The sequence below is a fragment of the Enoplosus armatus genome, chromosome 8 (genome assembly GCF_043641665.1).
Source record: "Enoplosus armatus isolate fEnoArm2 chromosome 8, fEnoArm2.hap1, whole genome shotgun sequence".
Lineage (NCBI taxonomy): Eukaryota > Metazoa > Chordata > Actinopteri > Centrarchiformes > Enoplosidae > Enoplosus > Enoplosus armatus.
The window spans coordinates 8,625,688-8,649,820 of NC_092187.1; the positions used below are offsets into that span (position 1 = coordinate 8,625,688).

General features: G+C 40.4%; 3 protein-coding genes across 5 annotated transcripts in view; 2 read left to right on the forward strand and 1 right to left on the reverse strand.

The window, feature by feature from the left end:
• LOC139288744 (piezo-type mechanosensitive ion channel component 2) overlaps positions 1-15,856 on the forward strand; it is a 32,508-nt gene extending 16,652 nt beyond the window's left edge. Inside the window, exons 27-56 of the mRNA XM_070910145.1 lie at positions 66-167; positions 280-445; positions 1,862-2,105; positions 2,238-2,334; positions 2,953-3,112; positions 3,306-3,395; positions 3,594-3,682; positions 4,077-4,142; positions 4,226-4,338; positions 4,479-4,599; positions 5,485-5,559; positions 5,789-5,955; positions 6,369-6,568; positions 6,778-6,939; positions 7,156-7,488; positions 7,616-7,874; positions 8,224-8,412; positions 8,538-8,739; positions 8,931-9,063; positions 10,143-10,290; positions 10,393-10,607; positions 10,876-11,034; positions 11,250-11,397; positions 11,526-11,714; positions 12,262-12,354; positions 13,450-13,619; positions 14,100-14,216; positions 14,525-14,604; positions 14,859-15,090; positions 15,601-15,856. Coding sequence (XP_070766246.1) covers positions 66-167; positions 280-445; positions 1,862-2,105; positions 2,238-2,334; positions 2,953-3,112; positions 3,306-3,395; positions 3,594-3,682; positions 4,077-4,142; positions 4,226-4,338; positions 4,479-4,599; positions 5,485-5,559; positions 5,789-5,955; positions 6,369-6,568; positions 6,778-6,939; positions 7,156-7,488; positions 7,616-7,874; positions 8,224-8,412; positions 8,538-8,739; positions 8,931-9,063; positions 10,143-10,290; positions 10,393-10,607; positions 10,876-11,034; positions 11,250-11,397; positions 11,526-11,714; positions 12,262-12,354; positions 13,450-13,619; positions 14,100-14,216; positions 14,525-14,604; positions 14,859-15,090; positions 15,601-15,856 — 4,775 coding nt within the window. The remainder of the gene's footprint in view (positions 1-65; positions 168-279; positions 446-1,861; positions 2,106-2,237; positions 2,335-2,952; positions 3,113-3,305; positions 3,396-3,593; positions 3,683-4,076; positions 4,143-4,225; positions 4,339-4,478; positions 4,600-5,484; positions 5,560-5,788; positions 5,956-6,368; positions 6,569-6,777; positions 6,940-7,155; positions 7,489-7,615; positions 7,875-8,223; positions 8,413-8,537; positions 8,740-8,930; positions 9,064-10,142; positions 10,291-10,392; positions 10,608-10,875; positions 11,035-11,249; positions 11,398-11,525; positions 11,715-12,261; positions 12,355-13,449; positions 13,620-14,099; positions 14,217-14,524; positions 14,605-14,858; positions 15,091-15,600) is intronic.
• Positions 15,857-16,814: 958 nt separating this feature from the next.
• Positions 16,815-18,160, reverse strand: atp5f1e (ATP synthase F1 subunit epsilon). Its single transcript, XM_070910834.1, has 3 exons — positions 18,054-18,160; positions 17,547-17,671; positions 16,815-17,010 (listed from the first exon to the last, which is right to left on the reverse strand). Coding segments are annotated over exons 1-3 (159 nt in total). The 5' UTR covers positions 18,086-18,160; the 3' UTR covers positions 16,815-17,008.
• Positions 18,161-19,150: 990 nt separating this feature from the next.
• On the forward strand, positions 19,151-23,230 carry LOC139289084 (PRELI domain containing protein 3B-like). 3 transcript variants are annotated; one of them, XM_070910592.1, is made up of 6 exons: positions 19,151-19,228; positions 20,427-20,595; positions 21,510-21,599; positions 22,385-22,455; positions 22,570-22,672; positions 22,797-23,230. In XM_070910592.1, exons 1-6 carry the CDS (start codon positions 19,197-19,199, stop codon positions 22,911-22,913), a joined length of 582 nt encoding a protein of 193 aa, XP_070766693.1. In that variant the 5' UTR covers positions 19,151-19,196; the 3' UTR covers positions 22,914-23,230. The 3 variants fall into 3 exon arrangements, with proteins under 3 accessions (XP_070766693.1, XP_070766694.1, XP_070766692.1); XM_070910591.1 differs by lacking the exon at positions 19,151-19,228 and adding an exon at positions 19,962-20,017; XM_070910593.1 differs by lacking the exon at positions 21,510-21,599.
• Positions 23,231-24,133: the final 903 nt, after the last annotated feature.

The following is a 24,133-nucleotide window of genomic DNA, read 5'->3' on the forward strand; positions in this document are numbered from 1 at the left end:
TCTTATTCTATGCTATGCTACTTAATCCTATTTATATCTTTATCCTATTACTTAATCCTTATCAGATTACCCCTGGAGAACTGCAGTTCAACCTGTGACCTCTAATGTTATTAAGTGGTTTTACCTGCCTGACTTCGCCATGAGTCCCAATCCTGCATTCATATTCTGTGAGTTCATCTTTACTCTCTTCACTTCTATCCTGACTCTGAACCTATTCCTCCTCGGTAATTCCCCATGTCAGATCTTAACCCCCCTCCCTCTCTCTCCTGCTCTCTGCAGATGACCACCTCCTGTTGCTCTGCTCGTCTCTGCAGTGGCAGGTGTTTGAGGAGGAGAACCGAGCGGCGGTGCGACTGCTGGCTGGAGACAACGTTGAGATCAGCCGTAGCCTGGATCCCTGTTCCTTCAACCAGTTCATACCTGTCGATAACTTCCTTCACTGCAGGTCAGAAATATCAGCCTTGCTCTTTAGGTCTTTTTGGTTTTATTCTTGGTCCCATTTGCATTATATCTTAGACTTGTCTTGGTTTGAATGTTGGTTTGAATTTTTCATGTCTATCTATATTTTACTATAATATGAGACATTATTGATGTTTGATTTATTATCTCTGCTCCCTGAACGTGACTCACCCTCAAAGTCTAAATTCATAGACTCTAAATAAGGAACAGGAAATAGCCTGAACTTCACAAGCCAGCATTTAGTTAATCTCAAACAGCTTCCTGCTCTGTTTGGAAGTCCATCACGCTGGTTTGTGGTCATTTTAGGAGCATTAAGGGGTTGAGTCAGATCATTAATATATGTGTGTTGTCAAACTCATGAAAGCTGTTCTGGTAAACTGAAACTGCTGGATAAGCAATCGTGGACATCTCCCATTTCCATGATAGACGTGTTCCTTTGTTGAGTGGCATCATTTCACTTTCTGCTGCCTTCATCAGATTTGCCATCTTGCTATTGACTATATTTTATGAATATATTTTACTTAAAAAAAAACAACAAAAAAAAAAATCCTCAAACAAATCCAAAATTTGGCATCAGTCATTTTCATGGACAATGTGTTGTTGTAAGAGAGGAACAATTTCATTGGCTGATGAAGTTGGTATCTAAGTTGGAGAGTGGATTGTATTTTATCAGTAAATCCATCAACACTCAAGATCTCATTGATAAATGGCATGTGATGTTTTGTGATATTGTGCACTGTAATAATGAAGGAACAACAATCTAACTACTATCCTAACTAATGCTGAAACAATTAGCCAATTAATGGATTAGTCAAGTGACTCGAAACAAATATAAATATTAATATAAAAATATAAAGTAGTTATAGTAATGTGCTGTAAAACCACAACTCGTTAATTTTACACATTTGATCAAACTGGATACAACGTCTTAATTAGTGAGCTTTGGAAATGTTCAAAATAGCTGTTTCACCTGCTTCCTGTTTTTAAGGTAAGCTAAGCTAATTGTTGATGGTAGATTCATATTTAGCATGAGAGTGATATTGATCTTCTCATCTAACTGTTGCCAAGACAGCTAATAATATATTTCCCATAAATGTCAAACTATTCCTTCTAGTAAAATTCTGCGGTTTTAGGCAATATCACAAGTAAATACAAAATATGTTTTCAACATTTATAACATTGATATCTTATGCAGCTGGTGACATTTGATTAAAAAAAACTGAGCTGCTAGTTTACAGCACTACCTTTTTCCCTCTCCCCAAAAACCTGCATTTCTTATTTTCTGTAAAAACAGAGAAAGAGAAATGGAATCTTTGGCGTAATTATTGGAAGCTGTAAATCTGTCATATTTTTCACAGTAATGCCAGAAATTACTCTTTTTCTGTTTTTATCTGGTCCTCAGGTGCTACCTCGACATGGTGAAGGTGTTTGTGTTCAGCTATTTCTTCTGGCTGGTGCTGTGCCTCATCTTCATCACCGGCACCACGCGGATCAACATCTTCTGTCTGGGCTACCTAGTGGCCTGTTTCTACTTCATGTTGTTTGGAGGCAGCGTGTTGATGCAGCCTGTCAGATACATCCTGCGACTGTGGGACTGGCTCATCGGATACACCTGCTTTGTGATTGCCATGAAGAACCTGCTGTCTGTGAGTTACCACTAAAGACGTTCAGTCGTTAAATACACTAACACACATTAGTTCATTATTCTGCTTTGTTAGCAGGCTTAATACTGATAACTATAGCCTTTTTCTGCCATTCCTGTATTTTTTTGTGATCAGCTCGGCTCTTGTGCCTACCTGGACAGCCTGTTGAAGAACAGCTGCTGGTTAATTCAGGCCTTCAGCATGTTCTGCACCATCAAAGGCTACAACATCCGTAAGTGTCTGTAATAGATAAATCTTAAATCTCAGTTTATTCTTAAGTCTGTATACAGTGTGTGTGTGTGTGTGTGTGTGTGTGTGTGTGTGTGTGTGTGTGTGTGTGTGTGTGTGTTGGAGAGGGAAATACAAAGAAAGAATATATACAACATTTACAGTATATAAATATTCTGTATACATGTATGAAGTGTTGTCATATTTTGCATTACATGAAAATTGCCACTGTTATATATAGCGTTCATACATTATTCCATTATATGCTTTGATAATGCTAGTTAAGTCACCGTCACTGTCGATTTTGTCATACATAAAAAACATTTGTGGCACTACATGTCACACAAGTATTTACAGTAATGTTCAGTAAACAATTGAACACCTGTTGAGGTTAAAATGTCTTTTTTAAGAGTTCACATCTGGTTGATATTAATATTGAACATACGTTTAGTGTAATAGTTCATGTTAGACTAAAGTTGGAGTTATAGTCTGTAGAGGATGCAGAAAACAGGGAACTGAGACTTTACTGAGCATCTGTTTATGTCTCTAATAGTTTGGTCAAAGTTACCAGTTAACAGAGTATAACATCATAACACATTTTTCCTTCTCGTTTGTGTTTCAGCTGAACCTGACGATGAGTGTGAGCTGCCGGAGGGTGAGGCCGGCATCGTCTGGGATGCAATCTGTTTCACTGTCCTCCTGGCACAGAGGAGAGTCTTCCTCAGCTACTACTTCCTCTACGTGGTGTCGGAGCTAAAGTCTTCTAAGATACTGGCCTCCAGGTCTGTACTCCACACATGCTTAACAGCCTCCTGAAACTTGAATTTTGTTGGATAAATCAAACCCAACCTAGCTTGTCTGTGTTCAGTTTTTAAAGTTTAAAGTTTTATAAAGTTGCTCTCTATTTTGGGGTAATTATTCACAATTATTTGGAAGTGTTTAGTATCTCTTTTCCTCTTCCTCTCTACCTCTAAGGGGCGCTGAGCTGTTTGAGGCCAAAGTGAAGAAGCTGATAGCAGCCAGACTGGAGATGGAGAAGAAATCTGTGGAGACACTGAAGAAACAGTACGAAACATCAAACAGTGCAGAGACAGTATAAAGCACATTTACAACATTTCAGTTCAGCTGTTCTGACTGTGAATGAATGAATGAATGAATGGATCCAGTTTGCAACAAAACTTCCTACCCTCAATCTCCCATTTATCCTCTCGAAAAAAGTAAAAAGAAAGCAGTTAACCTCCTTTTATGACCCTCTTCCTGTAGGATGGAGAAGATCAAATCTAAACAGAAAAGTCGGCCTGCAGCTGCAGACAAACCAGCTCTTCCGGCTGATCAGGAGCAGGTGACACTGGGTAACAAGATAATCTATTTTCTGTTTCTACTGTTAATAAACCAGCAAAGCATGAGCAGACACTCACAATTTTTTTGGCTATGTCCATGAAAAATATTTTAGGTACAAAGTTTGTTGGTATTTCTGTCTTTTGTATATCAAGTTTCTCTTTTGTGAGGAGAGATCTTCCATATTTCGTAAAACAAAATCACTTGTTAAAGCCCCAGTCCTTATTTTTTGGCAATATAAATATCAACTAAATTCAGACACATAATTGTAGAGTTTGGTCCAGTTTTCTAATGCACTTTTCAATGCGATCTATACTTATTTTATTAAACTCTTCAATCTTTGTCATGAAAAGGGAGAAAATCAGCAAATATCGGTGATAACTAAACAGACTGCTCTGTGCTTCCCAGGTGATGATGAGAAGGCAAAGAGAGATGCAGGAAAATGGTGGAAGCCTTGGGTGTCTCAGCCTGGAGGTGAGCCGCAACGTCACACTGCTCAGTGCTCTCAGAGTGATGCACAAAGTGATGTAGTTTTGACGCTGCTCTGTTTTATGCAGTGGAAAACAACTGTGGCTACCACCTGTTTGAGAGTGACAGCGAGGAGGAAGAGGAGGAAGTTGTAGAGAAGAAAGAAGAGGAGGAACCACCAAAGAAGAAATCTGCTTTCCAGGTTAGACAAAGAAAAACACATAAAACAAAAAAACTAATGACGAATGAACTCAAGTTGCTGCTTTAAAAGTGACAGTTTAATATTTTTATTGTAACATCATCAGTCGAGACGTGTATCTATGTATGTCTTTGATATCCCAGTTGGCCTACAACGCCTGGGTCACCAGCTCTAAGACGGCTCTGAAGGACCTGAAGAAGGAGAAGAAGAAAATAAAGAAAGAGGAGAAGAAGAGAGCAAAGAGAGAGCTGCAGAGACAGCAGGGTGAGAGAGCGACATGTGGTGTTTATGTGTCTAATCCTCCTCTGTAGTTGATGTTAATTTAATCATATCAGTCTTTGATTCAAATGTCAGAGCTACTGGCTACTGCGAACCACAGCTTGTTTCATGCGGTTATACATTATATGAAATGATTTGATGATGATTTGAACATTTGGAGACACTTCTGAGACAGGTTTGATCCCCACAGGGACCAGTATGTCCACCAGCAGCTTTGTGCCCAGTCAAAGTGTCACTGAAACTGACACTGACACTGAAACCTCTACCTGCTCACTAACTGTAATTCACTACAGATGAGAGCCTCAGCAAACAGTCCAAGAGTTACAGTTAATTTATTTACACTGTATTTACTTCTATCTTTTTAGTTTGTCCTGAAGCTAGCGCTGGAGGCAAACGTTAACCTCATGAATGTGCTTGGAAAATGTAATGGTAATCTGCCCAATAGATTATATGATAAAAGTATCTTGTTTGCAAAGGTTTCTCCTGCCCAAAGTGCCCAAAATGGAAAGGAACATTAATTAAAACTTCGATTCAATCTGTCCATCCGATTTTAATATTTCTTGTGTAAAAGTGGACATTATGGCACCTGAGGAAAGGTCACCAAAAGCATCCGGAATCACCCACCAGGAGCAATAGAGGCCAGATATTTTGTTTGGCACCTTGGTGTTCACTGTACTAAAGGGATGTTTTGTCCTGATCATGGAGCTAGAGAAGAGGTCAAGAGGTCACCAGAATCCTCAGGAATAATTCTATGGGGACATGAATTTGACAGTAATCAGTCAGTAGTTGTGGTCAGTAGTTGTGGAATCACCCTGCTGTTGTTGGACAGAATGATTAAACAATAAAATCTTTCAATCTCTTTTTTCCCAGGCATTGATAGAGGGGACTCTAGTGAGGATGAAATGGATGAAAGCATTGAGGAGGAGGAGGGAAAGGAGGAAAAAGGTAAACAAACATGAGTCATTGCGTTACACTTTACAACAAACCACTGGATTTACCACCTTTTCACAAGTAAACCTCTGAGAGAAGGGAATATTTTATTACTGAGTGACTTTCTATTTGTTATTGCTGTAATATGAACAAGCAGCGATGAACCCCCCAAAAAAGAGCAGGGAAAACCTTTTAATAGACTGACACGTTCATACTCGACTTGTGTACTTGTCCTCTCCTTCAGAAAACATTGTGCAGCGCATCATTAGTACCTTGAAGTTCAGCTGGGTGTTCGTTCAGTCCCTTCTAGACGACCTGACAGAAGGTCTGAACTCGTTCTGTAAAGACAACCTGGACATCTCCAAGGTGCTGCGCTTTGAGCGAGCGTTACTCAGCCAGCAGCAAAAGAAGGTGAGAGGAAAAGATGCAAAACTGATGATTGGGGCGTTTTGAGAGGCATAACAGTTAAAAGAAAACTTCAATCTTTCAACATCAGATTGATATGAAGTGACATGTGATATGATATGTTGAATATGGACACAAATCAGTTAAACTGGGACGATAAATGGAGTGGAGCCATCGTTAATGTTAATGTTATATTGTTGTTATTTACACCCGTGCTTTTCCTGCTCCTGCTGTGTCAAAATGTCTGCTGTCTATGATGTGATGTTACCTATGATAAAGGTGTTGCCCCGCCCTAAAAGGTGCAAACCCAAACGCTGACATGTTGTACAGTATATATTTCCCACACACACTTTGTTTTGGGTCAGCTACACCTTCAGTTTGTCTGTTGTCGCTCTTTCTCTTGCTCTCTCGCTTCACAGGGCAAAGAGGTCAGCCAGGAGAGCGTGAAGCAGTTTTATGAAAACTGGATTTCGCGTCAGAACACGCTTTCATCTCAAGACGACCTAGATGACTCCCTGCCTACTCCCTCCTCCCCACCTGCTGTCCCCTCCTCACACCACGCCTATGCCAAGCTGAAGAACCAAGCCTCCAAAGTGTCCTGGGGCAGCAGCATTTCCAGGTAGGTTACTGGACACTGGAGTCAGTCACAAATTTACCTCCCTTGTGTTTTTCATTCTCTTTCTACTATATTTCCTCCTATGTGCACATGCACGCACTGTATGTGTAAAGTTATAACTGCCAACATATTGTAGACTGAATGAATAGCAATATTACTGTACTTTTAGACCCTGTATACTCATCTGCTCTCTCATTTCTCGTCCCCTTCAGCTGTATGACAGATGAGACGATGCTCGGCTCCCGACAGCCGACCCAGGAGGAGCTGGACGAGCCTCCCGTCGTGCCGCCTGCTGCTGACCAGCTCAGACGGAGGCTCCTGAAAACAGCCAACATCGACCTGACCACTGTTGAGACTGATGAACTTTCACCAAGGTGAGGGAGAAATCTTTGATTACGGACAGTAAAGTAAAGGGTTACTGTAACTTTCCTGATTGTGCACCTCTCACTCGGGTCTTGCATATGTAAATTATATTATATTATTTGTTTTAATTGGCACTTCTGCTTGAACACAACACTGTCTTTCTACACGCGTAAATTTCCTCGATTCTTGACGTTGAAATATCCCTGCCTCTATCCTTGTCTCAAAAGCTGTGAAGATGGCGACCCTCAAAAGGAGGGCCACGAACAAGAAGAGGATGATGAGGAGGACACAGAGGGCGGGACGAAGCATGAGCGAGAACGAGAAGAGACAGAGGAAGAGGAGGAACAGGAGCAACGAGAGGAGGAACGTGAGGTGGAGAGAGAAGAGCTGAACGAGGAAACACAGCAGAGAGAAGAAGATGAATGCGCGGATTACCCAGAATGCACCTCGATGGGCTTCAGGGAGAGTGATGGAGAGAAAAGCCTCGACCTCACAGAATCTCCCAGAGCTCTGAGTCAGGAAACGAGGAACCTCACTGCCAGTGAGCTGCTGCTTAACAAGTCAGTAGACGCAAGAAATGTATTAATTTGAAAACAAGATTAGAGCATTTTTTATCATGACAATGTGAGACATTGTTACTTTCCAATCTCTGACTCTTTTCTCCCCTTTCCTCCATCCTTTCCATAGTATGTTTGAAAATGACGAGATCTCAGAGTCCGATAAGTTTTTTTTGACGCTGCCGAGGCCACTGAAGCTGCTGTTTGCCCTCTATAACACCATGGTGTCCAAGTCAGAGATGCTGTGCTACTTTGTCATCATCCTCAACCACATCGTTTCGGCTTCGTTCCTCTCCCTCATCCTGCCGATTCTCATCTTCCTCTGGGCCATGCTGTCTGTGCCCCGGCCGTCCAAACGCTTCTGGATGACCGCCATAATCTACACAGAGGTAAATTATTACAGCATTGCGTGGTGTGTTTAACATCATCTTCAAATGTGAGGGGTTTTATTGAGGTATTAATATTAATTTTAGAACAAGGAGACACCAGGGCTGCAATCAGTTTTATGTTTAATACATAATAAAGTCCTCATTGGAGGAATACTCAAAATGCTCAGATTAAAAACGGCAGACAAAGGGGTCATTTATTTTAAACAGTTTATTATTTGCTAACTCTAAATTACAGCCAATCTAGTCTGTCAAATTAGGACTTAAAGTACTCACTACGCCTCGTTTGGTGATCATTATCAATTGTTTCAGCTGATGCATGGTTCACAATTCTCTTCTCTGTTTCTCTCAGCTGACTGTTGTGGTGAAGTACTTTTTCCAGTTTGGTTTCTTCCCCTGGACCTCCTCTGCCTACCGAGGCATCAACGCAGACCGGCCCTTCGCTCTGCCAAACATTATTGGAGTGGAGAAGAAAGACGGCTATGTCCTCTTCGACCTCATTCAGCTGCTCACGCTGTTCTTCCACCGGTCTATTCTCAAGGTAACCATGAAAAGTGACCACTGAAATGTATCTGCTCATTCAGATATACCCATCTGAGTACCAGCACCATTGCCATGCAGCTCGTTTTGCATGTTAAAATTTTGTTTGTGTCTATGACTGTACAGTGCCACGGGCTGTGGGACAACAAGGAGGTTGAGATGCCAGATTTTTTCAAGAAGATGAAGAAGAAAGTGGACAAGAAGAAGATGACAGGAGGAGATAAGAGCAAAGAAAAATCTCAACGCCGGCTAAAGTTCCTCCCTCTCCATGCCTCCACCACCTCCATATTCTGTAGACGAAAGAGAGACGACTCAGCAGAATCTGATGGTGAATATTGAGAAAAAGCTTGAGATGTTTTGATCCAAATCTTACCTTTGACCTCTGACAGAATCCACTGTGAGAAACTCTTTTCTGTTGTCTTTTCTTCCTCTTTTGTTTCTGATAGTTGCTGTATGACATTAATCGCCATTTATGACTAACATTTCTCCATTTCACGTTTATTCTTTTTTTTACTGGAGAGGTGAAGCCCAAGAAGCAGCACAGGAAGAAGAAGAGAGGGCAGCGACACAAGGCTCCGCTGACCAGGAAGCAGAGGGTCAGACAGCTGATCAGAGAGAGGATGCTACAGGCCAAAGCTGCCATCATAGAAGTGTGCGTTGTTTTGTTTTGGTCCACATTTGATGTCTTAAATGAGCATCAACCTTCTGTCTAAAGAGCTTTTTGCCTAGTAGATCAGGTTGAAATGTTTTGGTTTTCTTTGCCTGTCTACCAACACATCAGTAAATAGTAATGTTTGTTAGAGTAATATTAGCAGGTTAAAATAGTTAAAATTGCTCTAGGTGATTTTTTTTTGATCACAAGTTAAACATCAGAAATTATATCATTTGTGGAAGACATCTGTAAATTGTATGGACCATGATTTACTGTAGCTGGTTGAAGATATTTCCAAACTGCTAGCTGATGTTTGGAGGGCAGCTTTAACTTTTGCCTTAGGTTATGATTAATTCCTTGATCCTTTGATTAGTTCAGTGATCTCAGAAATGGCCGTGTTTACCATCAAAATTTGATTTGGACAAATAGAAAAAATATATAATTTAGGATTGGACCCACTATTTTCTGATGCAGTGGTAGGTGTAATTAACAAAGCTACTTTACATAGTAATTATCACAGCATTAATCGGTATTGATCTGTTAGGATGTGTTCTAAAGTAAAGCTAAATCAAATGATAAAAAGTTAATGCTCAGCACAGTCAAAGAACGCGTTGTATTGTCATTATCATTTAAAAAATATACCATATATTCCTTTTTAAGTATGCTGTGACAGGTATTGGTAAGATTTAACTCCATTCATTTAGACATTAGATTTGTAAAACATGATATCAACATGAGGATTTTTCAACAAAGAGAACCGGCTGGAGTTGAACTGGGGGTATTGCGGTTCATGGTCTTAAATCCCTAGGCAGCCAGGTCACCCCCAATGTTGAGCATTTTTATCACAAAACGAGTATATGAAGAGAGAATAAACAATGATACTAAATAATCATCCTGCTGTAGATTTATGCAAAAAAGAGCGGTTTAGTCTTGCGTATTGTAACTTTAATGTAGAACTCATAACACTTTAACACTATATTACTGATTATTTTCCCCTAACAATCTAAAATATAGAGTTTGTGAATCTGACAGCCTGATGAAAAGTGTGGCTTGACACTGTATATTCTTTTTTTCAACAGCGCCCTTCACATTTACTTACCCATAAGGCAGTTTTTCTATGACATCATCCACCCAGAATACAGTCCTGTGTGTGACGTCTACGCCCTCATGTTTCTCATCGACGTAGTCAACTTCATCGTCACTATAAATGGATACTGGGCTTTTGGGGTAAGAGTCTGCCCTGCCTCTCATCAAACCCAGCATACACACACTTAAAATGCACGTCATGCACGGTACGATACAATCAGACTGATCTCTTTCTCTCTGTAGAAATACTCTGCTGCAGCCGACATCACAGAGTCTCTGTCGGAGGACCAGGTTCCAGAGGCCTTCCTGGTCATGCTGCTTATGCAGTTTGGTACCATGATAGTGGATCGAGCGCTCTACCTGAAGAAGTCCCTGCTGGGAAAGTGTGTGTTCCAGGTGGTGCTGGTGTTCGGCATACACTTCTGGATGTTCTTCATCCTTCCTGGGGTCACAGAGAGGTCGTCAACTGAATATATTTTTCAATTGATCTAGACTGCTGAAAAATATTAACTGAATATGAACTAAAACTAACCCATACCCACTGATCTCATAAAACTTCCATCCCTAATTCCACTTCTTCAAGCCTTTGTTTATATCATTTGAATCAAAAATCATTGAGAAAAAAAAGAAAACAAGAGGCCGCTCCCCCAAAAAAACAAAAATGAATCTGATCTTAGATATTTTCACTGATGTCTCTTTCTCTCATTGTGTCTTTTTGCTCCACAGGAGGTTCAGCAGGAACCCTGTTGCTCAGCTCTGGTACTTTGTAAAGTGTATCTACTTCGGCCTGTCTGCCTATCAGATCAAGTGTGGCTACCCAAACCGCATCCTGGGCAACTTCCTCACCAAGAACTACAACTACTTGAACCTCTTCCTCTTCCAAGGGTACGAATATGGTTACTGGCTTTAATTAATACAAATATCTCCATTAACAGCATGCAGTTACTGCAACGCACTGTAAACAATCATTATAGAGTGCTGAAAGTGTTTGTGATTTGTTTTCTGTTTGGTAATTCATCTTTTTAATAGTGTTTATGGCGCATTTTTCTGATTTCTTCATCTTTGTCGTAATAAAACTCTCATCTCGTCTCCTCCTCCAGGTTTCGTATGGTTCCCTTCCTGACAGAGTTGAGGGCGGTGATGGATTGGGTCTGGACCAACACCACTCTGTCTCTCTCCAGTTGGATTTGTGTTGAAGACATCTATGCTAATATATTTATCCTCAAGTGCTGGAGGGAGTCCGAGAAAGTAATTGAGAACGAGTAGTATGCGTAATGCTCGCTGCATTTCATCACCACCATCATCATTATGTATAGATCCAGGAGACTGAATAATGATTAATGAGAACTACAGTAATTTATTTGTAATTCTTCCAGAAATACCCCCACACTCCGGGACAGATGAAGAAGAAGGTGGTGAAATATGGGATGGGAGGATTCATCATCTTCGCTCTCATCAGCATCATCTGGTTCCCGCTCCTCTTCATGTCACTGGTCCAGTCAGCAGCCGGCGTGACCAATCAGCCGGTGGACGTCTCCATCCAGCTCAGCATAGCAGGATATGAGGTCAGGATGGAAACAAGCAAACTGTGTGCTAACGTTCAACTTTTAGTGTTTGTGGGCTTATATTTTAAAACACTGAAGCTAGCTCTCGGTTAGCAAGGATTCTTGCTTGTAAAAGGTGAAACAGCAAAGTCGTTGCAACAGTAAAAAAATCAGATGTGGTGTCTTGTGGATAAAAGTCACCAGTATTACACGTCTAGATCATTAAACACAACAACCACTTTTTCTTTTGCACTCCTTCTTCTCTTTAAACAAGGCTAAGAGTCTACTGACACTGAGGCTGCACTGAGGCACAGCAGCACTTTGAGCTAAATGTTGACATCAGCATGCTAACATGCTAACAATGACAACAAGTTGTTGAAACATTTCACTCAAAGCCACAGATGTCAACTTCATGGTGGCGCTAGAAGAAAAGTCTGAGGATCACCTCTGATCATTGTTTAGATGATTACGTTTTCACTTGCCCTCTCACTATGCAGTTCAGGTGTTAGTGATTGTCCATATCTAGTGGGATATGTTAGTGTAAGTTTTACTGATTGTGCTTCCACAGCCTCTGTTCACCATGAGCGCCCAGGAGCAGAACTTGGTTCCGTTCACAGAAGCTGGATTTAACAAACTCACCCAAGTCTACGCAACCCATCCAGTAAGAGGCACTAAAACCACACTGAAACCAGAGAAAATAAGTAATAAAACTGTATAGTGTATATGCTGTATATGTCATAGCAATAACTGCCTTAATCATAATAAGCCTCTTATTCTCCATGTGTGTAGATGTATACTGTATATACTCATACATGTGTAGGCACGTGTTTTTGTCTATATATGTTTTTTTTATTATAATTTTTGTATTTGTTTGACCAAGAAAAATCTTAATTACAGGGTAGCACCGCGAAACTCAAGTATCTCTTGTTCTCTCTATTTTTCAATATTAGTATTCAGTATTTTAATGTGGATGTCAGGAGGAGGGGGTGCAGTACATACAGAAGTGATGGAGTGGAGTGAAGAAGTCCTGGTGGACGAATGGTTAAGATGCATAGGGTTATTTGTATCGCCGCTTTCAAGAACAAGGCATTTCAAAGTGCTTTACATAAGACATACAAGACATTGAGAAAAATAACAGGGTAATAAAGAAACAATATAAAAAGACACATATGAATATGATTTAAAATGAGTAAAATAAATAGAGGAAAAAATAAGATAGAATAAAACAGATTAAACAGGAGAATAGAAATTACAATTCAGGTACAGTATAGTGCAAGATATGACTAAATAGCCCCAAATTTAACTTGCATTTAAAATGCAGCGGCAAACAGAAAAGTCTTAAGCCTCAATTTAAAAGAACTGAGAGTTATAGAAGATCTCAAGATCTCAAGATTTCGATTTGTTCCAGATATGTGGTGCATACAAACTCAACGCAGATCAGAAATGCATTCAGTGCTACAAACCAACAGCAGTATTTTGAAAACAATTCTTTGTCACGCAGTTGGGCAGTGTAAAGTTCTGAGAACTGGACTGATGAGACCCACTTTCCTGGTCTAAGATACATACCCAATAGCAAAAACGTTGTTCTGTTCTGGCCGGGGACCTTGCATGTCATACCTCCCTCTCCCCTTGTCTCCTGTCTGTCTGATTGATTTGGCATGTGGCACTCAGAGACACAATGGGGATTTAATTCATTTCAGAAAACTGTGGTGACATTTATGGAAATCTAATCCCCTCCTCTCCCTCTCTCTGTTAGTCTGCTATGCAGTTCATAATGAACTACGTGGCGGACGACATCGTTGTTGCTAAGATCAAGAGCGATGCCAGTCTGATGTGGAGTATCAGCCCGGCCAGTCGAGAGGCCATGATACAGGAGCTCAGCAACTCCTCTCATATATACATGACCTTACGCTGGACGCTGCTCAGGTCAGTGTGTGTGTGTTTGTACTTTTCTACTTGTTATTCTCCTTTGTATGAATTTCAATTTGTGGGTCCTGCGTTGTTTTACATATCAAAGAAAGGAAAACAAATGTTCTGAAAAGCACTTTAACTCATGAAGATACAGACTCCAATAATGTGTGAATGGATGTGAATAGTTGTACATGGAGCATACACATCTGTGCATTAAATCTGTGTCCATTTATAAAATGTTTGTAATGTTAATTCAGAAATGTATCAACCCTGCTTGTCCAGCATTAGACAAAATATGGTGCCTTTTGAGTCAAGTTTAATTTAACTACAAAGAGAGACATTGCAGCTGAAATGTACAGTTTCTTTTTATTTTGTTCAATTCTTTATGCGGATCTCTCTATGAATCTGTTCAGTAACTATATTTTTTTTTATCAAATGGCTGCGAGATACACATGGCATTGAACAAACTGAAGGCTCCTCTCTTGCCCTTCTCAGGAATGCGTCCATATCAATGAATGCAGAGACGGTGGGAGAACACACTGTGAAGTTTGATGACAAGGCCTTGAGGGAAGGGATAGTCCACATGCTCAAAGGCAACAGCAGCAAACCTGTGTGAGTCGCAGTCAACAGACATGACCAGTTGGTTTTTACTTGGTTGTACGTTTACTGTTAGTCTTCTTCAGGTGTTGAAATGCAGTTTCCTTACTTAGCGGAGATGTTAATGCTAGAGAACAGCTTAATTAATTCAAACAAACATGCTAGTAATGGCTATAATTAAAATAAACTCATACCGAAAAATACTTAAGTTGAAATGCATGTCATCAACACTTTTACAACCATTCATGTGGAACATCGCAGAATATCTTTTCCAGTCTGATTTGAGCACAAAAGGTGTTAAACTGTGTTATTCTCTCCTGCAGGCTCATTAATTCTCTGCTGCCAAAGTTCATCAGGGGTCCCAAAGGACCAGAGTCCAAAATGGCAACCAGGATGAAAGTAGGTTAGTTACAGATTTTTCTTTTATAAATCGTAACTGCATTGCACTTATAATAACACAGTAAGATCTTATTTGTAGGTAATCTTTGTGTAATTCAACTCCCTGTGCTCGCTTCTATTTAGGATGTTATTTCTGGTCTATCTGGGTATATCAGGCCTCATTTCGGTGTGCAGCAGTGAGCTTTCAGGGCTCAAGAGAGGATAACGATCCCTTGATAATATGCAGTTTAATTTAACCCCCGGCATGTCTTCTCCCAGAGCACTCGGACCGTCCAGACCTTCAGGCGCTGGCTTTCTTCAGGCCCATGTCAATCAAACTTCAGCATGTCAAGGGGGCGTCAGAGAAAGAGGCAGACCAGTGGTGGGTGGTGCAGGAGTGCTCGTCAGTACTCGCCTCCTCCTCCTCTGACCACAAGTGTCACAGCATAGAGATAGTGGTGATCAGTGACAAAGTCAGCCCCTCCAGTCTGGGCTTTCTGGCTGGACATGGGTAGGTAACGATGTCTTTTCGTCAGGAAATTCTTCTTCTGATTGTGGACTTGCTACATTCCTCTTCAAACCCAGCCTCCTTTTCTTTTTTAATTTTAAAGTTATTTCACATTCCAGGCTTCTATGTTTGTGAAGATACTGTACCTGCTGTAGCTTAGTTTCCCAATATAACCTGACACCTGATGGTGACCCATGTGCTCCATTTAATTTTTTCAAATGTGTTTTGTTTTTGGCTCTTTGAACAATTCACACCAAATTATATTGAGTGTGTTGTAGTAGGTATGATACTGTATCTCTAAACATCAGTCAATCATAGAAGAACTATGAGTTTTAAATGAGTGATACGTAGCACATAGAAAAGGTTCCAACATTTCGGGCAAACTGTCTCTCAAATGTCACACATTTGCAAGTCAATGCAGGTTGATCTAACTTAAATTTTAAGAAATATAGTCAAAACTGACAACATGACAATATACTTTTCAACCCATTTCTCCAATTCTCTTCACACCAGCATCGTAGGCTTGTACATGTCAGTGGTACTGGTCATCGGAAAGTTTGTCAGGGAGTTCTTCAACGGGATCTCCAGATCCATCATGTTTGAGGAGCTGCCATGTGTGGACCGGGTCCTGAAGCTCTGCACGGACATTTTTGTGGTCCGGGAGACGGGAGAGATGGAGCTGGAGGAGACACTGTTTGAGAAACTCATCTTCCTCTACCGATCGCCAGAGACCATGATCAAAATGACCAGAGAGAAGAAAGACAGCTAGGGTTCGGTCTGTTAGTACGGGATGTCAAGGATGAAATGCCACCTCTGGATGTGTCCACACGGAACACCCATCACTCAAAATGGATGTATTAGACCAAATACAATTTGGTGCAGTGAATTTCATTTTTATTCCAACATGAGTGCAGTTAAATTGGATTTTAGGTACATGGAGCTGCAGGGAAACTTGTGATTAATGATCCAGCTGTAATTAAGAACCCTGCTGAAGTGCCCCTGAGTCCCTCTCTGACCCTGATACTAATCTTGACCTCTGACCTCCATGGAAAGAGCAGTCGTTTTTTAAAGCTGATCATCGCTCATATAAAAATGGATCAAACAGTTTTCATAAGTATTCAGACTGACAAAGACACTTCTCCTGGTTTGCATACAGATTATAGTTTCAAAGACGTCATTAATGTGGGATTTGCTTCTGTCTGACATTTATGTTAGTTTGTTTACTGACACTTGAATTCAGAGCAAAAAGCAAAATTACATTTTCTTTAAAGGACTATGTACACGCAAATCATACAGAATATCAACAATAACATGTTACAATAATTTAGAAGGTTTAACATCAATGAGTCTGAATTTAAATTGAACCAATAAAGTGCCTGTCAGTTCTTATTTGCTGTAGCTTTTGATTTTCAGCCCACTGGGCAATGCATGCACTTACAATGATTTCGGATGATGGTTTTTAACTGATGTACAGTCCACATGCCATCCTATCCCCCGACTTAGATTCTCACAGGAACAATGACATTTCAACAAACTATTGATATACTCATGGATCAACACACACATACCTCTGTAAATACCATGTTTATGTATATGACTACGTAGACTACTGCACTGATGTATTTATACCAAAATAAACATTGTTGGACAAAAATGTTTCAGTGTCTCGTTGTGCAGTGCTGTAAATACTATATTCCCCAACAAGGCAAAAATACAAGGAAACAAAATGTATTTCCGATATCCATCTTTAATATAATTATAATTACAAATGAAAGAGAAAAAACAGCAATTTCATTCAGGTCCCCAGTCTCCAACAGGTCATCTTGATGTCATCCATTTTTTCCCCCTGTCTCCACAGTGTGTAGGACAGTGACAGGACCTCACACCTCAAGGAAAAACTTATCTACATCATGCTGTCATATCCTGGAGGAAAAACAGAGTAGAAGGACAGAAACGTTATTGAAAATATCCTCATGAAAATTATTTTGCATCCCAAACAGAACAATGGAATCATCAAACAGTAAACTTTCAACTCCTGCATTGTTATAAATTTAGGTACTGAATAGTATATGGATTAGTTAAGGCAGTTATAAATGATCACCTTGACTAGGTACAACTTTAAAAAGTATGCTTAAATGTTTGCACATAAGCAATAATGATCCAATATAAACACTGAATAATTAAGTTAACTTTTGATGTGTATATAATTTTAGAGGATAATTCTCCTGTACTTTTGCTTTTATGAAATGTAGTATGCAACACTTTAACTTATAATGGAACATTATTAACACTGTAGTATTACTATTTAAATGTTCTGAATACTTCTTCCACCACTGTGACTGAAAAGAAAACCTGCACACTGACACCACTCAATGTCACAGCTGCCTCTCCTTGAAATACAGACTGTCAGGGGCCATAATGTGCTGGTAACTTATAATGCATAAAGTGCCGGAACTTACATGCAACTGTTTTGGGTTTGAAGACTTTGACGCTGGCTTCTGCGGCCTTCAGTGCCTCGGCTTTGAACTGGGGCTTCAGTGCAGCCCGCACCGCGCTAGCGCAGATAGCGGAGAAGCGGATGTAGCTGTAGAGAGGACACATTTGTTAGCCGCATGCTAAAGGGCAAGCAATACTGACAGTGATCAGTCTGAAAGAAAGACACACAACTGCTTCTTTAATGACAAATAATGTAACCGATGCATTAACACAAAGAGTCACATCTTGGACGGTTATTAGTCAACGTTAGCGCCAAGTTTAGCGCATGAGTGGAAAAACTAGCTAAAGCTAACTTAGCTATTTAGCTCTCTGAAGGACTTAATGAATGGAATAATAACAAGGATTGTGTATTCAAGTGTTCAGTTATAATAAGAAATCCGTCTTAACATAACGTCGTCAACATCGACCACAAATCTTACTCTGTGGATATGCATTTATATATATGTATATATATATATTTTGTTTTTTACCTTAGGCCTGCCTGTCTCCAGTATGCGACCATCTTGCCTGTGTTGTGGCTTCAAGGACAGGTTGGATATGTGCGCGATGACGTCATGTGAGATACGCTCGTCTTTCCCCACCCAATAAGAACATTGCTTGTTCATGATTGACAGCTTTGACGGTCACTTATCCCGCCCGCCTCCAGACAACGCCTCTCCCTCTCTCTTTGAATACGAAATAAGAATGCTGCTGATTTATTGAGTGAGTATAATAGCTATTAGGAATGTACACATAAATAATATGTACAGGTTTTTATTTATTTAAAGGATTCACCAACAGAAATTGCAGGGTCTGGAGTAAAGTACCTGGTCCTAAAGATGATATACAAGAAAAATATCATAGTATTTAAATATTTATACTGTAGGGGAAATTTAACTCAATTGGCAGGATTTGTTGGGGAATATGACAATCATGAAATGAATCCAAAAATAAATTTGTCATACTTTACGTAAGTATTTTAATTTTCTGTTACTTTATACTTTTACTCCACTACATTACAGAGGTAAATATTGGATATTTTACTCCAAATTGTTTATGTAATAACTTAAGTTACTGATTAAGATTAATAATATACAAAATGTTATCAAAAATACATTATTATGTTTTATTATAGGTTAAGATGAGATAAGACTTTCACATGCAACCAAACAGTTTATAAAGTAATTGAAAATACCTCCACCTTTACTAGCTGCAACATTAAAGTGATGTACACATTAATGCATCAATAGTTATAATCCAATAATATAACATACATTATTCTGAGATGAGCCATTCTGCATGATGAGTACTTTTACTTTTGGTACTTTAAGTTTATTTTTATGCTTTTTTAAAACTTGAATGTAGGAGTTTTACTTGTAACAGAGTATTTCTACAAAGTGGTGTTGCTAATTTTACTTTGTAAAAGAGTACTTCTTGCACCACTGCTGAAAACCATGGATTGTTCTGGAGCTGGCTCTGGATGTCAGAGTGCAGCATCTGTTCCTGCCACCAGAGGGAGCCTCGCTGCTAAGGCTCCATTAAAGGTTTCCTCCTACGATCCTCCCTCCTTCCTCACGTCGGTCACGCTGTCATTAGTCGCCGGCTCCCGAGCCCTGACAGAAAAGCCTAATAAAATGAAGATCTGGGCGTCAGAGCATATTTTCAAGTGAGTAGTGTCCTTAGTGATGTCTTGTACAATTGTGTGTGTAAAGTAACAGATTTGCCTTGGTATAATAAGTTTTTGTGGGTTCCTCATACTGTCCGAGGCAAACCTGCTAGCCTCCTTAGCCTTTAGCTGCTAAGGTGGCAGATAAGTTAGGTAACTTCACACAAAAAGCCTACAGCTAAGTTACCTAACCGTTGGTCGTCTGTGGTAGTTTCCACCTTTAGTAAACGTGACATCTCTTCACCATATGCTTGAAGTTTTTTCAACAAATATCTACAATTGTCGGTCTTTGTGCACTTCAAGAAAACTGATTTAGCTAGCAGAGTTCACTTAAAGGTTAGCTGTTTGCGGTTAGCCTTAAAGCTAACTTTGGCTATCGGATGCTGTAACGTTAGTTGCTTAGCCATTTACGACAGTTTTTATGTTAAAGCTTATTGCGACATATCTGCCACAAATTAAACGAAGGCGAACGGATTCGTGCTTTTCATGTGTCATGTCTCAATCACGGGGAGTGGGTTAAATCTGCCACAGAATTTGACAGTATGTGGCTAACGTTACCGCGATCACGAGCGTTACGTAACGGTCTGTCTGGCTGTCAGACTGAAAGGAGATCCTGCGATGAAAGTACAATGATCCGTCTATATTCCGTGTAGTCTTTCTCATCAGACAGTTATGAATATGTCAAAACGATTGAAACATTTTCGTCCATTTCCAGGAGTTTCTAGATAAATCCATGACTGTTATAGTCCGCGCTTTGCGGAGGGGGCGTTCCTACTCCCGAATATTTTGGTTATTCCACCATTTTGTTTCTGCATTGTTCTGCGATGTTTGATATTGACAATATCAGATTCGAACTAGGACGTTTTTAGAAATGATTTAGTAGCGTTGTAAGTTAGGTCAGGTCAGATTATTTCCACTTTTTTTCCTCATGAATCGCACTGAATCAAATAAGATCGAATGAATGAAGTCAAACGTGAGATGATTGTGTACCTCTACACTAATTTTGATGCAGATCCAGATGCACAACAGTAACAGTAAAATGGCAAATTATGAGCCTCCTATGTAACGAGCTCAGTTCTTATTGTTACTGCAGAGTGAAACACAATGAAGGTATTGTTTGTATCTGCAGTCCCTTGCCAGAATGTTAAACTGTCTTTGGGAACTTAGCTGTTTCTAATGTTAATATTGTTTTTAACAGCCACCCTTGGGAGACGGTGACCAAAGCAGCGATGCAGAAGTACCCCAACCCCATGAATCCTGGTGTGTTTGGTGTGGATGTTCTGGACAGAAGCGTGGACACAGACGGACGGTTACACAGCACCAGACTGCTCAGCACAGAGTGGGGCCTCCCTGCCATTGCCAAGTCTGTAAGTTAGATGATGAGAGAAACCCTTGAGCTGCGAGGATGCTTTAATTTTGATTGATAATAGGCTCGTTTGAGATGAACTGTGCCTCGCCTGGAAAGTGGGCGAGAGCAGGGGGTGGTGACAAAAAGCTGCAGTCAAGACCGACAGTCTGTACAGGAAGAAACACTCACAACCTGTTAGATCAAATCCCAGATTAATAAAAAAATGTTATCAGACTGATCTATTCAGCTTGTACCCAGTCACCAATAATTGATGTGTGTTAGTTATGTTCTTCTGTATGACAGGGTAGACTATTACACTGCTATATAGGCTATTGATTGCTGGTCCTGTCCCTCTCAAGCTAAAGATACTCAAAACATGAATAGTTAAAATACACGAGAGCATCTGATTTGTATGCAAAACGTTTGTGTTCCTTCATGCTAATTAAAGAATTGAATAAGTAATATTCATATTGTAGACTAGAACTATCATAGATTGTCAGCCTCTCTGACTGGTGAAAGTCACCATCGACCACACACTTATTCTGTTAACAGTATAGACCTTCATAGTGCAAAATACTACTAATAAAATCAAAGTCTCTCCAATTAAACAAACAATGAAAAGTTTCTATAAAGCAACATGCCGATCCAACATCTAAACCAATCAGCTCTGAGATCAGGGGAGAGCCAGGCATTTCCTACCATGCCCTGAAGTTTTGCAGCTGCCTGGATCGTTGCCTACATTTGTATGATGAGGTGTGAGTCGAGATCAAGCAGGAGAGATCTGAAACTGGAATGCATTGTGTGGAAATCAACGGTGATAAATTCTGTGCAGGCCTGGCTCATCTTGAATGAGCCTGATGTAAGGAGTTGTTTTGTTTGTTTGTTTGTAAGTTTTTTTTTAAAGCAAGCCTGAGTTGTATCCTTTTCCTGCAGATCATTGGGGTAACGAGAACGTGCACTTATGTTCAGGAGCATTCGGTGGTAGACCCCAAAGAGAAGACCTTCGAGCTGAAATCTACAAATGTAAGTAGTACTGACGTGGGTCATTGTTAATACTTACTTACACTTTCAATAAGAACCGTTTTAGATGACAGTGAAACAAAAGGATACTTTATCTTAGGTACGGTAGCGTGAGTGCCAGTATTTAGTAGGAAACTACTACTCCTGTGATTGATTGCAGGAAGTTATTATAATTGAGAAAGACACATCATTATATCTGTGAACTTCAGTACTGTTTCTAGTGTAACGTTTAGATCTTGTTTTCACAAGAATGCCACTGGTTAAGTCACCCTACACTGAAGCGTTTCCTCAGGCACCTGATTTTTCACTGTGTGGAAGACTTTTGCAGCCTGTTGGTGTACGTTTGTTTAATGTCATGTTAGGAGGGACAGTGTGTTGGTTTGGTGAATTGCTCATGTAGATAATCATTTACCTACACACACACACACACACACACACACACACACACACACACACACACACTTGTCGGGCAGATGTTTGACTTGTTTTTGTTTTCTAAACGTACACATGACCTGCCCCTGCCCCTGCCCCTGTGAACTCTCAGGAGAAACATGAGTGCATGGGTGTATTTAAAGCATTTATTTTCTCTTTTTTTCCACCACTAATCCAAGGTGGTGTTAAATTGAATTAGCTGATTGTTTACTGTGAGAAATGTCTTTTAGAGCAAGAGGCTTTATGCTGCTGTCCTGACCGTTCTCACTGCAGCTGCTGTTAAATTAACTGAAATGCCTGTAGGCAATGTAAATATTCTATGTGGAAAAAGACAAACGTTTTTTTTGTTCTTTCAGATCTCCTTCACTAACATGGTGTCTGTGGACGAGAAGTTGACATACAAACCACATCCGCAGGATCCTGAAAAGTAAATTACTTTTTTTTTTTTTTTAAATATAAAATATTCTTTCATATAAAACATATAAAAGTTCTTTTCAGCACAGTTTATGACCTTTTTTTATTTTTGTGATCGTGTGTTCAGGACGGTGCTGACACAAGAGGCTCTGATCAGTGTGAAAGGTGTCAGTCTGAGTAGCTACCTCGAGGGTCTCATGGCCAAGACCATCTCTGTCAACGCTGGCAAGGTGAAGCCGCCCTTAAAGTCTCCCAATAACTCGTGATGACAACATGGCCCAGCGTCTCTTTTCATAACGGCACACCCGTCACTACACATTACGTTTGGTAACGCTCTTCCTCTCTCTGTCTCAGGGTCGGGAGGCAATGGAGTGGGTCATCAGACGATTAAACACAGAAATCGAGGAGTTGGCGGCGACCGCTCGCGGCACTATACGTGTTCCCATGGCAGCAGCCGTCGCAGACAAATGATCCCGGCCTTCCACCATCATGAACCGATGGACCTCTCAGACATTTCCTCCCACCTAATCTGCAAGCACAGCCTAATAACCACAGCCCCATCCTTTGGCCCTGCGTATGTTTGTTTGGTTACGTATGTCACAAGAACTAGCTGTTAGTCCCTCCCCAGCAGTCTGCGCAGACGAGTTTGATATACTCGCCGCTGTGGGCAGTGATGGGGAGTGTTGAGCTGATGACAGTTGAAAAAAACAAACAGGGTTGAATTGGACTGCACTTGAAGCTCATAGGACTTAATCTTGTGATGTTAAAGCTCTTTTTAAAAAAATCACACTGTGCCTCCACATCATCTCAACAATTTCCTCGTCTGTCTTTCTCCCCTTTTATCTTGTACTTTTTATCTCTTTCTAATGTTCGCTTCTTATTGTTTCCAAATCTTTGTAAACAAGTTGAGTACTTATAACAGCTGAAATGAAGTCAATTTTTATTACCTTCTTCTGGATTGGCTGACCTTGCTTTGTACAGCAGGAAAAAAAACAAAAACCCAGCAATGCAAACAGGCTGCAACAAAGTATAAAAGTTACTGAAATTCGTAAGTCTCACGCTGCATCTGCTGTCTGTCTTGTGATGTCGAAGGTCAGATATTGAGCAAGCTGACAGTCCAGATGAGTCTGTTGTTTTTCAGCGAGCTGCAGTCTGACCAGTTTGTTGTGCAGTAAAGGCTGCTGCAGCTCAGAGGAAGCAGAGCTGCTTCAGTGGCCAGACAGGCAAGCCAGTTCGTGGGTGTACTTGCATTGTGCTGTGACACAGATGGTACTTGTCTGGTCGAGCTGATAAGATTTTGAAAGTCTCGTGCCAGCACGTGGAAGTCTACCAGTTTTCTGAGTGAGAGTGTGTGTGTATAATCCAGAAGATTTGTAGGGTCCAACACAGTCCACAGCACAGGAGAGGAACAGAGGGTTTTGTACAATGATGAAGACTAGCTAAGGCTTGTTATTTGTTGAACGTCTCAGCCCTTTTTTGTTACCTTTTGATGCAGATGCGGGTCTGTCTGCTGAAGGTGTCAGCATGGTGGGCTGGTCTTCAGACGCTCTAGTTTCTTGTTCTGGCCTTGTTCTGGGTACAAATGACTTGATTTCTTTAAAGTCTCTCTTGTCTTTGTTAGCATTTTCTCCCACACTGATGATGTGCTGTATAGTTCAGTGTTACAGTATAAGAATGTGAGTACTTGAATG

Coding starts and splice junctions, on each gene's coding strand:
- LOC139289084 (XM_070910591.1), top strand. CDS start 19,962: ATGACTGTTATAGTCCGCGCTTTGCGGAGGGGGCGTTCCTACTCCCGA. Junction 20,596..21,509: donor TCCCTGCCATTGCCAAGTCT/GTAAGTTAGATG, acceptor CTTTTCCTGCAG/ATCATTGGGGTAACGAGAAC. Junction 21,600..22,384: donor TCGAGCTGAAATCTACAAAT/GTAAGTAGTACT, acceptor TTGTTCTTTCAG/ATCTCCTTCACTAACATGGT.
- atp5f1e (XM_070910834.1), bottom strand. CDS start 18,085: ATGGTCGCATACTGGAGACAGGCAGGCCTAAG. Junction 17,672..18,053: donor TGGAGACAGGCAGGCCTAAG/GTAAAAAACAAA, acceptor TCCTCTCTACAG/CTACATCCGCTTCTCCGCTA.